Below are 16,156 nucleotides of genomic sequence, written 5' to 3'. Positions count from 1 at the left end.
TTTAAAGTAATTTTGTGTTAGTTTTCACTAATGGAACAACTTTTCCTTAAGAATTTTTCCTCTAGGACTTGTACATTAAGAGGAAAAAAATGATGTACAATTGACCTTTGATGACTCATACATATGTTATGTGAGCAAAAATTGATGTTTTTTAAAGTAGTTTTGTGTTAGTTTTCACTAATGGGACAACTTTTCCTTAAGAAATTTTTCTCTAGGACTTGTACATTAAGAGGAAAAAAATGATGTACAATTGACCTTTGATGACTCATACATATGTTTTGTGAGCAAAATTGATGTTTTTTAAAGTAATTTTGTGTTAGTTTTCACTAATGGAACAACTTTTCCTTAAGAATTTTTCCTCTAGGACTTGTACATTAAGAGGAAAAAAATGATGTACAATTGACCTTTGATGACTCATACATATGTTATGTGAGCAAAAATTGATGTTTGTTAAAGTAATTTTGTGTTAGTTTTCACTAATGGGACAACTTTTCCTTAAGAAATTTTTCTCTAGGACTTGTACATTAAGAGGAAAAAAATGATGTACAATTGACCTTTGATGACTCATACATATGTTTTGTGAGCAAAATTGATGTTTTTTAAAGTAATTTTGTGTTAGTTTTCACTAATGGAACAACTTTTCCTTAAGAATTTTTCTCTAGGACTTGTACATTAAGAGGAAAAAAATGATGTACAATTGACCTTTGATGACTCATACATATGTTATGTGAGCAAAATTGATGTTTTTTAAAGTAGTTTTGTGTTAGTTTCCACTAATGGGACAACTTTTCCTTAAGAAATTTTTCTCTAGGACTTGTACATTAAGAGGAAAAAAATGATGTACAATTGACCTTTGATGACTCATACATATGTTTTGTGAGCAAAATTGATGTTTTTTAAAGTAATTTTGTGTTAGTTTTCACTAATGGAACAACTTTTCCTTAAGAATTTTTCCTCTAGTACTTGTACATTAAGAGGAAAAAAATGATGTACAATTGACCTTTGATGACTCATACATATGTTTTGTGAGCAAAATTGATGTTTTTTAAAGTAATTTTGTGTTAGTTTTCACTAATGGAACAACTTTTCCTTAAGAATTTTTCCTCTAGGACTTGTACATTAGGAGGAAAAAAATGATGTACAATTGACCTTTGATGACTCATACATATGTTATGTGAGCAAAAATTGATGTTTTTTAAAGTAGTTTTGTGTTAGTTTTCACTAATGGGACAACTTTTCCTTAAGAAATTTTTCTCTAGGACTTGTACATTAAGAGGAAAAAAATGATGTACAATTGACCTTTGATGACTCATACATATGTTTTGTGAGCAAAATTGATGTTTTTTAAAGTAATTTTGTGTTAGTTTTCACTAATGGAACAACTTTTCCTTAAGAGTTTTTCCTCTAGGACTTGTACATTAAGAGGAGAAAAATGATGTACAATTGACCTTTGATGACTCATACATATGTTATGTGAGCAAAATTGATGTTTTTTAATGTAGTTTTGTGTTAGATTTCACTAATGGAACAACTTTTCCATAAGAAATTTTTCTCTAGGACTTGTACATTAAGAGGAAAAAAATGATGTACAATTGACCTTTGATGACTCATACATATGTTATGTGAGCAAAATTGATGTTTTTTAAAGTAGTTTTGTGTTAGTTTTCACTAATGGGACAACTTTTCCTTAAGAAATTTTTCTCTAGGACTTGTACATTAAGAGGGAAAAAATGATGTACAATTGACCTTTGATGACTCATACATATGTTATATGAGCAAAAGTGATGTTTTTTAAAGTATATTTGTGTTAGTTTTTACTAATGGAACAACTTTTACTTAGGAAACTTTTCTCTAGGACCTGTACAATAAGAGGAAAAAAATGATGTACAATTAACCTTTGATGACTCATACATATGTTATGTGAGCAAAATTGATGTTTTCCGACTACCTTGTTTTGATCCGTGGATGAGTTATATAGGTTGAAACGATGGATGAGCTACATGAACACAAAAGAAGTTTTTTAACTTACTTTGCACAAGTTTTCTGTTTTGAACCACTACTCTTGCTTAGGGTTTCTTGATGCGCTCTGATGATAGACAAACAAAATTCTGTTCCTCTGGTTTCCAGATGTTCTTTTTTGCTTCCTTATGCCAATTTGTTTTTGAAGTGCTCGGAATTCAAACAAGGTTTATTCCGTCTTTTGTGTAATTGTATTCTCTGCAACTAAGGTGACAAGATGTTGTTACACCCAAATGTTCTTCTTGACACTACTCGTTTTTCTGATAGATCCTTCAAAACTAAAAAAAAGATGTTTCTATACTTTTCGGATTCCTCAAGGACCTAACTTCTTAGTATAACTTCAAACAATGATTTCTTTTCAAATGATGAATTAACCTGATTTAAATTGCAGGAAGTTACTCTCAACTTGTGTTCTTTCTAATCGAAGATTGTCTTCCCTGTCAATTGGTCTTTGCCGGACAAAACAACAGTTGATGAAGTCAAAGTTTCAGTAAATTATTATCTTTCAGAATGCTTTTTTTGTTCCTTTTTTTATAAATTCTATTGAAGAATCAATTACTTCCTTTTATCGTGTTCGAACTTGTTGTTTTCGGATACGAATTTCGTCAAAATGTAATACGTCTGAACGATATGGCTTATTGTGTAATAAAGGAAAGGGAAGTCTATTAACAGTCTGAGCCAGACGATTTCGAGTTCGAGTTTGAGTTTGTGTTCTAAAAATAGCCCTTAGGTAATAATTTCATCAGAACGCTTCCTACCCAGACGTTTCACATGTAGTTAAAAAACAAAATCTTCAACGTGAGACTGCATACCGATACATAGATTATTCAAATTAGACACCCAGATTTCTGCTACTGCGCAAAAGTGTTCACTGGATTTATAGCCCGCAAACGTTTGTATACAAACAATCTTCTTCACAGGGTTTAAATATCCCTTATAAACTTATAAAGTTGTGTGCTTCAAAGTTGCGTATGCAGGAATTAACCCTGATTACGCAATACCAATATATAGTTTATTCACATTAGAAAGTGTTCTACGCAAAAGTGTTCGTGACAAATATAGAGTGGATTTAAAGCCCTTAGGTATTTGCCGGGTTTACAGACAGTATTCTCCACAGTGTGTTTATATTACTTATTAAAGAGGCAAGCCAACATGTCCTGTTCAAAAAGGTAAGTCTTTTACAATTTCAGGCAACAATCCTAAACTAAAAGGGAATAATTGCCAAGAACTTTCCATCCGCGCGCATGATCGAACATGTTTGGGTAAAAAGAGCCAAAAAGTGAGTTCAGGTGTATAGGTTTGTTACTACTCCTCACTACTCGTAAATTTAATAGGTTTCTTCCGGTGTCGAACTATCGGAAAAATTTAATAAGGTTTTCTACGAGAAGATGAATAAATATTACTCACAACTTCGCCAAGATGAAGGGTTTAATTCCCGAAAATATCATTAAAATGATCAACACTGATTTTAACTCCATTTTGTTTACCTTTAAAATCAATAACGTGTTTGATAATAACTGACCTGTTCTTAAATAGCAGCCGTCAACGTCTCAAAGGCTATTATTACACTTCTGTATGGCAATAACACTTCTGTTTTGACTGTTTTGCCACTTGAGTGCAATTAAATTGTGCATGTGTACTAATTGCGTCTATTTGCCATAGCTTGATTCAGATAATGGACGGCTTTTTTTACTTTGACACTACTTGTCATAAAAAATTAGGTGTAAATTTTTTGAGATTGCCTAATATTATCATCTTTGATGCCTTATCAACTAGTCTTGTTAATGACAAATCTACCTTGCTGCTATAGTGAAGCAAAATTAAGTTAAAGTCACCAATTCAGTTCATACCTAATGTATTCTATAACTTACACAGTCCTTGTGTTCCAAAAACTACTGGCAATTTGTTTTAGTTTTGCCTGTATTTGTTGGCCAATTTAATTTCTTATCAATTTGACTCATGAATTTTAGTTATTATGGTTTGCTAAAGCAAAGATGTGACCATGAGTTGCTAAAACTAAAGTTCAATTTCATAGCTGCCGGATTTGTGACCTTTGCATTAATTTTTGTCATAAAAGTCTTCCAATTGTTAAATTTTGTCTGTGTTTATTATCCAATTTTTTGTTATATCAATTCTTTCCAATAAGCAAATGTTTCATCTGTTGCTAATAAATCCTAATGAATTCAATTGTTGTCTGGATTTAATAGCAGTGATTTAAACTACTTTGACACGATATAATTTCAAAATATGTTGGTTGAATTTTGAGCTCCATTTGTTGTTGCTTATTTGTGATGTTGCTCCATCTCAATGATAACATTTCTTATTGGCATTTTGGTTGGTCACAAATTTGATCAAATTGTATGGTTGAATTTTCAGCGGTTTTTTACTTGATTTAAAAATTTTTTTCGAAATGTTAGTGATTTTTGAAAACTTTCTTTGGTGCTCCTTTTGTTATGTTTTTCATATAATCGAACTATTAAATGATGTTTCTTGTCACATTGTTTTTTCGTTTGCTTCGATTAAGGATAACATTATATAGTTATTTGTTTTTCTATTAACTTGAGGCCAGTGATTTTTGAAACGACTACCATTTTTGCAATATTTCTAGTTTTTCTTTGAAAGATTTCGACATAGTTGTTATATAGTGTATGCAACGATCTGCAGTCTCATATAATTTTTGAAGTGTTGTTATATTTGATAATTTTTGCAAAACTTGTTTGCGGAAAAATCGTTTTTCTGCCGGCTCTTATTGGGCTTTTATACTACGTTTGCGCATTTAAAATTATGTTGTTTATTGACCATCAAAGTTTAATGTTCCTTGAATCACGTCGCTTTTCCAGTCATTAGTTGGTTCAATTCTTTGAATTTTCGGGAACTCGCTACCAATGCTTTTATTCTTTTTAAGATCTCAGTCACGTTATTTGTTTTACCTAAGCCATGGATTTCACGCTTGATTTCTGACTCAGGTCACTCACTGTTTCAACTGAAAGGAAAACGGAGTTCATCAATATACTTAGAGCATTCTTTTAATGTCAAAAAGTGAAATCAAAGGAAATGGAATAAACCAAAGAAACCCGGGCACGATGACTTAATGTCAAACGACTTGTGTTAGTGCATTATTTTATCTCAGAGCTCCTTAAATGATACTGCTAACCTTTATTGGTATTAAGCCTATTCTCCTAACCACGGCGGCTATTTTCCAGCGATTTGTTGGCAATGTTTACAACCTCTTTTGAATAGCAAATTTATATTCCCATTCTCTATACGCTATTCTCTCGGAGACTTCAAATTAATTCGAGATAGTTGAACTACAGCTATGGTTGTTTCCTCTAGGCAGAGAAATTTTTGTAGCAATCTGTACCTGGTAAGCAACGCAGACTTTTGTTTTTAGGATCTTTTACGTTTTTGCGCCATCGCCTCCCCCCTCCCCCGTACATTCCCAGGTTGAGGTCCAGACCCAAGTTTTCCTCTGATCAGACTTTTTTGAACCAAAAACTTCTGACCAGACTTTCCTGAACGAAATTACCTCAAAATCGCTAGTCCATTATCCAGATACAACTTCAAAACATCGCCCTGGCAATAATAAGACTATGATCATACTTTTCAGACCCTAGTGACCTCTAATCAGATAATAGAGTTAAACACGCACGAGACTTTAAGAATCTTATAATATATGCATTTCATAAAAACTGATGTCTCCAGCAGAAAATGCGGTCAAGTAAACTCATAGTTAACTACTGGCAATTTATTAGTTTTGTTGTATAATTTCTTATCAATTTGACTCATGATTTTTAGTTATTATGATTTTTTAAACCAAAGATGTGATCATGAGTTGCGGAAGCTTAATATCAATTTCATAGCTGCCAGATTTTTGACCTTTGCATTTTTTTATCATATAAGTTCTTCCAATTCTTAAATATTGTGTGTTTTTTATGCAATTTCTTGTTATATCAATTATTACAAGTAAGCAAATTTCTCGTCTGTTGCCAAGGAATCTTAATGAATTCAATTGTTTTCTGGAGTTAATCAAAGTGGTTTAAACTACTTTGACACGATACAATTTACAAAAACTTAGGTTGATTTTCGAGCTCTTTTTGTTAATGCGTACTTGTGATGTTGCTCCATCTCAATGATAACATTACTAATTGTCATTTTGGTTGGTCACAAATTTGATCAAATTGTACAGTTAAACTTTCAGCGGTTTTTTTAACTTGATTAGAAATTATTTTTCGAATTGCTTTAGTGATTTTTGAAAATTTTCTTTGGTGCTCTTTTTGTTCTGTTTTTCACGTAATCGAGCTATTAAATGACGTTTCTTGTCACAAATTTTTTTGTTTGCTTTGATTAACGATAACATTTTATAGTTATCGGTTTTTCTATTAACTTCAGGCCAGTGATTTTTGAAAAGACTACCATTTCTGCAAGATTTTTAGTTTTTCTTTGAAAGAGTTCAACATAGTTGTTATGTAGTGTATGCACTATAAAGATCTGTAATCTCAAATAATTTTTGAAGTGTTGCTTTATTTGATAACTATTGCAAAACTTGTTTGTGGAAAAATCTTTTTTCTTCCGGTTCTCATTTGGCTTTTATACAACGTTTGTGCGTTTAAAGTTATGTGGTTAATTGAACAACAAAGTTTACTGTTCCCTGAATCACGTCGCATTTCAAGTCATTTATTGGTTCAATTCTTTGAATTGTGTCGGGACTTCTTCTGCAATGTTTTTATTGGTTTTAAGATGTCATTCACGTTATTTGATTTACCTAAGCCACGGATTTCAAGCCTGATTTCTGACACAGATTTCTCACTGTTTCAATTGAATGGAAAACGGAGCTCATCAATATACTTAGGGCATTCTTTTAATGTCAAAAAGTGAAATCAAAGGAATTGGGAAAAACCAAAGAAACCCGGGCACGATGACTTAATGCCAAACGACTTGTGTTAGTGTGTTATTTTATCTCAGAGCTTCTTAGATGATACTGCTAACTGTTATTGGTATTGAGCCTGTTCTCCTAACCACGGCGGCTATTTCAAGCGATTTGTTGCAATGTTTACAACCTCTTTTGAATAGCAAATTTATATTCCCATTCTCTATACGTTATTCCCTTGGAGACTGCAATTTAATTCAAGATAGTTGAACTGCTGCTATGGTTGTTTCCTCTAGGCAGAGAAATTTTTGTTGCAATCTGTACCTGGTAAGCAACGCAGAATTTTGTTTTTAGGATCTTTCAGGTTTGTGGGCCATCACCTCCCCCCTCCTCCTGTACGTTCCCAGGTTGAGGTCCAGACCCAAGTTTTCCTCTGATCAGACTTTTTTGAACCAAAAACTTCTGACCAGACTTTCCTGAACGAAATTACCTCAAAATCGCTAGTCCATTATCCAGATACAACTTCAAAACATCGCCCTGGCAATAATAAGACTATGATCATACTTTTCAGACCCTAGTGACCTCTAATCAGATAATAGAGTTAAACACGCACGAGACTTTAAGAATCTTATAATATATGCATTTCATAAAAACTGATGTCTCCAGCAGAAAATGCGGTCAAGTAAACTCATAGTTAACTACTGGCAATTTATTAGTTTTGCTGTATAATTTCTTATCAATTTGACTCATGATTTTTAGTTATTATGATTTTTTAAACCAAAGATGTGATCATGAGTTGCGGAAGCTTAATATCAATTTCATAGCTGCCAGATTTTTGACCTTTGCATTTTTTTATCATATAAGTTCTTCGAATTCTTAAATATTGTGTGTTTTTTATGCAATTTCTTGTTATATCAATTATTACAAGTAAGCAAATTTCTCGTCTGTTGCCAAGGAATCTTAATGAATTCAATTGTTTTCTGGAGTTAATCAAAGTGGTTTAAACTACTTTGACACGATACAATTTACAAAAACTTAGGTTGATTTTCGAGCTCTTTTTGTTAATGCGTACTTGTGATGTTGCTCCATCTCAATGATAACATTACTAATTGTCATTTTGGTTGGTCACAAATTTGATCAAATTGTACAGTTAAACTTTCAGCGGTTTTTTTAAATTGATTAGAAATTATTTTTCGAATTGCTTTAGTGATTTTTGAAAATTTTCTTTGGTGCTCTTTTTGTTCTGTTTTTCACGTAATCGAGCTATTAAATGACGTTTCTTGTCACAAATTTTTTTGTTTGCTTTGATTAACGATAACATTTTATAGTTATCGGTTTTTCTATTAACTTCAGGCCAGTGATTTTTGAAAAGACTACCATTTCTGCAAGATTTTTAGTTTTTCTTTGAAAGAGTTCAACATAGTTGTTATGTAGTGTATGCACTATAAAGATCTGTAATCTCAAATAATTTTTGAAGTGTTGCTTTATTTGATAACTATTGCAAAACTTGTTTGTGGAAAAATCTTTTTTCTTCCGGTTCTCATTTGGCTTTTATACAACGTTTGTGCGTTTAAAGTTATGTGGTTAATTGAACAACAAAGTTTACTGTTCCCTGAATCACGTCGCATTTCAAGTCATTTATTGGTTCAATTCTTTGAATTGTGTCGGGACTTCTTCTGCAATGTTTTTATTGGTTTTAAGATCTCATTCACGTTATTTGATTTACCTAAGCCACGGATTTCAAGCCTGATTTCTGACACAGATTTCTCACTGTTTCAATTGAATGGAAAACGGAGCTCATCAATATACTTAGGGCATTCTTTTAATGTCAAAAAGTGAAATCAAAGGAATTGGGAAAAACCAAAGAAACCCGGGCACGATGACTTAATGTCAAACGACTTGTGTTAGTGTGTTATTTTATCTCAGAGCTTCTTAGATGATACTGCTAACTGTTATTGGTATTGAGCCTGTTCTCCTAACCACGGCGGCTATTTCAAGCGATTTGTTGCAATGTTTACAACCTCTTTTGAATAGCAAATTTATATTCCCATTCTCTATACGTTATTCCCTTGGAGACTGCAATTTAATTCAAGATAGTTGAACTGCTGCTATGGTTGTTTCCTCTAGGCAGAGAAATTTTTGTTGCAATCTGTACCTGGTAAGCAACGCAGACTTTTGTTTTTAGGATCTTTCACGTTTGTGGGCCATCACCTCCCCCCTCCTCCAGTACGTTCCCAGTTTGAGGTCCAGACCCAAGTTTTTTTCTGATCAGACTTTTTAGACCCCAATTACCTCTGATAAGTCTTTCCTGAACAAAATCACCACCAAATTTCTAGTCCATGATCCAGACTCAACTTCAGATCATCGCCTTGGCCATTATCAGACTATGATCAGACTTTTCAGACCCTATTGATCTAATCAGAGACTAGAGTTAAACACGCACGAGACTTTAGATATCTTATAATATATGCATTTCATAAAACTGATGTCTCCAGCAGAAAATGCGGTTAAGTAAACTCAAAGTTAAAAGTGTTTTTTTGTGAAATGAATGCTTTTCAGAAATCTATAACTAGAAATCTTTGCATGCCATTGCTAAAGTTTGCCGCCATAGATGAACTCAAAAAGCTAATTATAAGCAACTTCAGTATCTACAGTTGCTATCCTTTCTTAGAGGGACCGAGCACTTGATAGCGGTTGGATTCTTTTGTCTTGATCGTTCTGATCGAAGGCAAGGGACTCCAAATGAGTTTCGGGTCAGAACAGATATCTTTTTTTCACCTACTCATTATTTTTTTAAAATGCTGAAATTGACATCTGATCAGACTTTGGTTTGCTCGAAGCCGCCTTTGATCAGACTCAAGTGCGCTCAAAGTGGTTATGATTAGACCCAAGTGCGCCCGAAACCGCCTATGACCAGACTTTCCAGTCCAAAGTGACCTCTGATCAGACCATCTTGAGATCACTGTCCAGACTTTATTGCGATCGAACTGCCAATCAGACACTGTAATTACCCTCTGGAGACACACAGGTGTGCGCTCGAGTGGGTCTGATTACAGTAGAATCTGGGTCTGGGCCTAATCTGGGTTATGACTCCCCATTTACAGAGCACGTGTCATTGCATGATAAATCATTATGTAAAAATTGTGCAGGTGCGCCTGGAGGGTGAAATTAATATGCACGCATTAAGCTGGGGGGCACAAACGGAAAAAAATCCCGTTTTTCTAATCTAATATTTTTTATTTTATTTTGGCTCTACTTAGGGATATTTTCAGCTAGAGTGAATTCAATTTAGAATATTGAGCGTACTGCTGATTTATTTTTAGACTACGAGATTGGGGAACCGTTGAAGTTGATTATGACGTCACAGCTGTTGCTGTTTGTGGCCTTCATTGTGATGCTCCTTTTCATCGTGTCTCTCATTGTTGAAATTGGCCTGGCAATAGCTGGAAAAGTGACTCCAAAGTTAAATCGCAAAATCTTTCCACTCGTCATTGGAACCCTCTCCGCATGTATGTTGGTATATATAACTCATTCTTGATTAGCTGAAAATGGAAAGCGACTACCCGAAGATAATATCCGGGTAGAGACTCTGGAGCCTGTTCCACGACGGCTTATTGTAGGAATAAGGATGGGAAGAATCTGCATTTCAATTAAGTCCAGTTTTTAGTCCAATTTAGTCAATTAAGTCCAAGCTTAGCGGGCATATATAACATTTCCGCCCCCAGACGACCGTCCATATTTCACATTAAGGTGACGTATAACAACAGGTAATTGTGGGGGAGGGAGCCGGGTTGGAGCCCCTTGGAGCCAAACCCGTGTTGAGAAATACACAGGCTGAGGTCCCAGACAGAATCAAGTGTGCTCAAACCAAAGAAGAACGCGCCAGGGGGCGTCGGGAGCTCAAAATTACATAGTCTGAACGCACGAAAGTCTGGCTATGAATGCACGAGAGTCTGACCATGAACGCACGAAAGTCTGGCCATGAACGCACAAAACTCTGGCCATGAACGTACAAAAGTCTGGTCATGAATGCACGAGAGTCTGACCACGAACGCACGAAAGTCTGGCCATGAACGCACAAAACTGTGGCCATGAACGTACGAAAGTCTGGTCATGAATGCACGAAAGTCTGGCCATGAACACACAAAACTCTGGCAATGAACGTACAAAATTCTGGCTATGAACACACAAAAATCTGGCCATGAACGCACGACAGTCTGGCCATGAACGCAAAAATCCTGGCCACAAAAGCACGAAAGCCTGGTCATGAACGCACAAACACAAAAATCTGGTCATGAGCCCAGGAAAATCTTCCCATGAACGCAAAAAAGTCCGGCTATGAACGCACAAAAGTCTTGCCATGAACAAACAAAAATCTGACCTTGAACGCACGAAAGTCTGGCCATGACCACACAAAAATCTGACCATGAATGCATGCGAGTTTGGTCATGAACGCACGAAAGACTGGTCATGAACGCACGAAAGTCTGATCATGAATGCACGAAAGTCTGGCCATGAACACACAAAACTGGCAATGAACGTACAAAATTCTGGCTATGAACACACAAAAATCTGGCCATGAACGCACGACAGTCTGGCCATTAACGCAAAAATCCTGGCGACAAAAGCACGAAAGCCTGGTCATGAACGCACAAACACAAAAATCTGGTCATGAGCCCAGGAAAATCTTCCCATGAACGCAAAAAAGTCCGGCTATGAACGCACAAAAGTCTTGCCATGAACAAACAAAAATCTGACCATGAACGTACGAAAGTCTGGCCATGACCACACAAAAATCTGACCATGAATGCATGCGAGTTTGGTCATGAACGCACGAAAGACTGGTCATGAACGCACGAAAGTCTGATCATGAGTGCACGAAAGTCTGGCCATGAACACACAAAACTCTGGCAATGAACGTACAAAATTCTGGCTATGAACACACAAAAATCTGGCCATGAACGCACGACAGTCTGGCCATGAACGCAAAAATCCTGGCCACAAAAGCACGAAAGCCTGGTCATGAACGCACAAACACAAAAATCTGGTCATGAGCCCAGGAAAATCTTCCCATGAACGCAAAAAAGTCCGGCTATGAACGCACAAAAGTCTTGCCATGAACAAACAAAAATCTGACCATGAACGCACGAAAGTCTTGCCATGAACAAACAAAAATCTGACCTTGAACGCACGAAAGTCTGGCCATGACCACACAAAAATCTGACCATGAATGCATGCGAGTTTGGTCATGAACACACGAAAGACTGGTCATGAACGCACAAAAGTTTGGCCATGAACGCACAAAAATGTGACCATGAACGCACAAAAGTCTGGTCATGAACGCACAAAAAGCTGGTCAAGAGCTGAAGAAAATCTGCCCATGAACGCAAAATAGTCTGGCCTTGAACGCACGAATGTCTGGCCACGAACACACGAAAGTCTTGCCATGACCGCACAGAAATCTAGCAATGAACGCAAAAAAGTTTGGCCATGAACGCAAGAGAGTCTGACCTTGAAAGCACGAATATCTGACCATGAAAGCACAAAAGTCCGGACGTGAATGCAGATAAGTCTGTACATAACAGCATTTTTTTTCAAACTTGATAATTTGAATATTTAATACCTATAAGATGACTTATAGCACTTTTAAAATAGAGTATCCTTCACTGAGGTGGAAGCTTTCAAGGAAAAAAGCCGGAATTTAATTGAGTTTAAAATTAATAGCAGATTTTCAAAAACGAAAAAAATCATGTCAATCTTTTGCGTCGCCTTTAAAACTTTTAATACAGTTGCGATGCTGTGAGTTGAGTGGAGATTTATTGCATTGTTCGTGGTTTTTATAACCCTGAGAATTTGGTTGAAGTTGGTGCTCTGTTTTTTGTTAAATGTTTTTACAATTTTTTCTATGATTTTGATTTTTTGAAATGGGATAAACAGGTGAATCTCGGCGGGCACTAAGCTGAAATAGAGAAGAGGATCTGAGCTGGCTTTAGCAGTCTTTCAATTGTTTAATGCGCTAAAACAGCTTGAAGACCTGAACGCAAAGCTAAAAGGTCAGTATTTGCTGTTTTGAGCCTTGAATGCAGCAATTGTTCCTTGTTTTTTTCATTTTCTCTAATTTTATGTCAATTTGGTTATTTTGAAGATTAATTATATAGCTATTATGTAATTGGAATTGTCTCTTTATGCTAGCGTTTTTTGGCTTATTATTGTTGTTTATGACAACTTCAAAACAGGAATCGAAGCATTTTTTGCTATTTTTTTTCCAAAATTTCGGGAAAAATTGGCATTTCTTTTCAATTTTATAAGGCGACAAAATTTTTAAGGCTTAAAAATGGGTTAATGGAAGTTTTTCAACAACACAGAAGTGAATTTCACGTTTTATGTTTTTAAAAACCTATAAACAATTTGCTGCATTTTATTCAGTTTTTAGTAACAAATCAAATAGTTTTCAGGCTTAAATTTGGGTTAGGGAGTAATTTTTGACCAACCAATAGTTTTTTGAGGATATAAACAACACAAATTCAAGAAAGTTTCTATTATTATTATTTGCTATTAGAATTGTTTGTTTTGTTTTTTAAGTTTTTTCTTCTATTTCAATTTCTTTCAGTATAAAGTGGCAACAAAAGTTTTTTTAAAAATTAAAGCTATGGTAAAAAATTTATTTTAGCATTAAAAGAGCTATTTTCGAATTGTTTTCTAAGATTTCTTCACCTTATAGTAATTTTGGCTGCAAATTTTTTCTCTGTGGTTGGATCAGCTTCTTCCCTCGTAAATCAGCCAATTTTCTATTTCTGCCTGCACTTTTGCCATTTTTCAGTTTTTGGCAAGAAATTGCAGGTTTTGGTGAAACCAGTGTCTCGGAATGAAAATAAAATATTAGAGTATAAATTTTAATGTGCATACTTTTTTCGCTTCTCAACTGCAATTTTTCAATTTTTTTTTTGAGAAAACTGCCAGTTAATCACTAGCCTATTTTGCTGCTGGGTTCTTCAGTTAACAGCAGAAAAAGAAAAATGCTGCTGAGGGCAAAAACACCAACAATATTAAAAGGCTTTTTGTTATTTTCTTATGTTTTTTTTTAATTTTGTATGAAAAATATTGATACCAGATTTCCAGCTATCTTAACAACCAGAGCATCCACAAAAAAATCTCTGCTTAAAAACGCTCATTTCGTTTAAAAAATTCTTGCTTGATTTGTGTCATCCAAATTTTCTGTTAGTCAATTAAATAGCTTTTATGGTTTCCATCAAATTCTTTGGGTTGCAATGCAGGAATTGACCTGTTACTCTTTTTTGCTTTGTCGTCTGACGCTCTTTTTTCCTTTTATATTTGTTCAAACAGCCAAGCTGAAAAAGTCAATTTTTTTGAATGTTTCTTCCTCTTAGTAACGGCGTTTGTGAGCGTTACGTCATCTCTCACCCTCTTTGGCCAAATTTTTTAGTCATTTGCATGATTGGGTTTTGATTATATGTGACTTACTTCACTAATTAAAAATGACTTTGCACTTTAAAATTTGAGTTTGGGTAAAAAAGACTCGTATGTGTATGTGTGAACACACGAATGTCTGAACAAGAACGCGCAGTATCTGTTGAAAACAAAAATGTCTGGAGAACATATGAAAGTCTAGACACTCTCCTTCCGCGACAGTCTAGACACTCGTCTGTTTACGTCTGGCACCTCAGTTGGGTAGCAACAAAACCCACGCAAGCAGCGTCTTTTTTGGTCTGTTTTTGTCGATATCGTCGGCTTTAATATAAGGTCTGTCGAATAACGTCGTTTTTGTCAGTATCATTGGTAACTTATGAAAGAAGAGTCAACAATCAACATTTTCGTCGTCATCGTGCCTCGGGTCGAGGTGTAATTGGTTGAAACCATTGAAAGATTCTAAAATTTTTGGTAAATTTGATAAAAAGAAGATCAGCATATGCACCATAAATAATGAATAGGTAAACTCAATTGAACAATTTGCAGGTAAGGCCATGTGCTGGTAAAACTTACCGGTACAATTTTTCCTCAAAACTACCTACCTGCAAACCATTCATGTAATTTACCTCTAGGTAACACAGATATATTTTACTTCAGATATTTAACATCCGATATCGTTTATTTCCACATTAACATCTTATATCAATCTCCTAATATATGATTCTATGACAACTTTTTATAATCTGTTTAACAGAATCTGCTATCACAAGATTAAAAACAAACAATTTTTTTCAGGATGAAATCAATGCATGAAATATGGGTACTTCATTAATGTTTCTCAGAAAAAGGGTAAAACGCGCCATTTTAAGATTTCTTTAGCCGTCCAGGATTAATGATTGAGTCTCGGGAGAAAACGTACTATCAGAACGTTGCAATGATTTTTGCTCTCCCTGTTTGGAAAGCGAAAATCAATGGTCAATAAAACGTTGACAGTGTTTCAGCATTATTTTTTTTTTGATAAATGACTGTTGATTAAGCTGGGCGCTGTATATTTCGAAAAAAGTACGTATATTTCAGATAAGGAAAATTTTTAAGCAAAATTTTCAAAATCGAAACAATGTAAGATTCGCTAAGAGAGTTTGTCAAATTTTTGGAAATAATATATTTAGGCCATTAGGTGTAGCTGCTTTGGTAATATCTAACAAATTTTAAGTTTAGTGGTTTTCTGTATGATTTATAGTTGATAAATAGTAAACTTGAGATCTGTTAGGCAAAGCTTATATTAAGCGTCTTGGCTTGAGAACAATTTCAGAAACAACTTGAAATGTTTTGATTTATCAAGGTCATTGAAAGCTAGTTTTTCGGTAAATGCATTTGATTTTAGGTACGAAGCAGCCCATTATTTAGATCTAAGGTACTTACTTGACAGTTATTTCAAGGTTTTCTTCAAAAAATTTTGTTGATAATATTTTTAATAGCTGCGCAGCGATAACTGGGGCTATTTTTTATTATTTCGCGTTTTTTGTCACGACCATATGACGTCACAACTACTTCAAATCTGCTTTTTGTTCATTCGTTCATGAAGTTTCTACTGAAGTGCGTGCGTGACGTCATTTTTCGCCCTTAGTGGAGCTAGTTTTTTTGTTCATTTGCGTCAGTAAATTTTAAAAGGTTACATATTCGAAGCTACTTATTAATTGGGTCTCAAGTCACGAATACCAAAATTTACCCATTGATGATTTCGGCTAAACGAAACCCGTAGTAAACATTAGTAAGAAAAGATAGGTTTGCCAAGACAGCTATTTGACAAATAATGTGTTTTCTCTTATATTTGAAGGGAAA

The 16,156-nt window shown here is 34.7% G+C and overlaps 1 protein-coding gene across 1 annotated transcript in view; it reads left to right on the top strand.

The window, feature by feature from the left end:
- LOC142341186 (uncharacterized) overlaps positions 1 to 16,156 on the top strand; it is a 49,442-nt gene that overhangs the window by 19,171 nt on the left and 14,115 nt on the right. The window contains exon 5 of the mRNA XM_075392100.1: positions 10,210 to 10,395. Within this exon, the coding sequence (XP_075248215.1) occupies positions 10,210 to 10,395 (186 nt within the window). The remainder of the gene's footprint in view (positions 1 to 10,209; positions 10,396 to 16,156) is intronic.

This window comes from Convolutriloba macropyga, chromosome 6 (genome assembly GCF_964194025.1).
Source record: "Convolutriloba macropyga chromosome 6, txConMacr16.3, whole genome shotgun sequence".
NCBI classification, from domain to species: domain Eukaryota; kingdom Metazoa; phylum Xenacoelomorpha; order Acoela; family Convolutidae; genus Convolutriloba; species Convolutriloba macropyga.
Note: the sequence above shows the minus strand (reverse complement) of the source record. Positions and strands in the feature narration are given on the sequence as shown.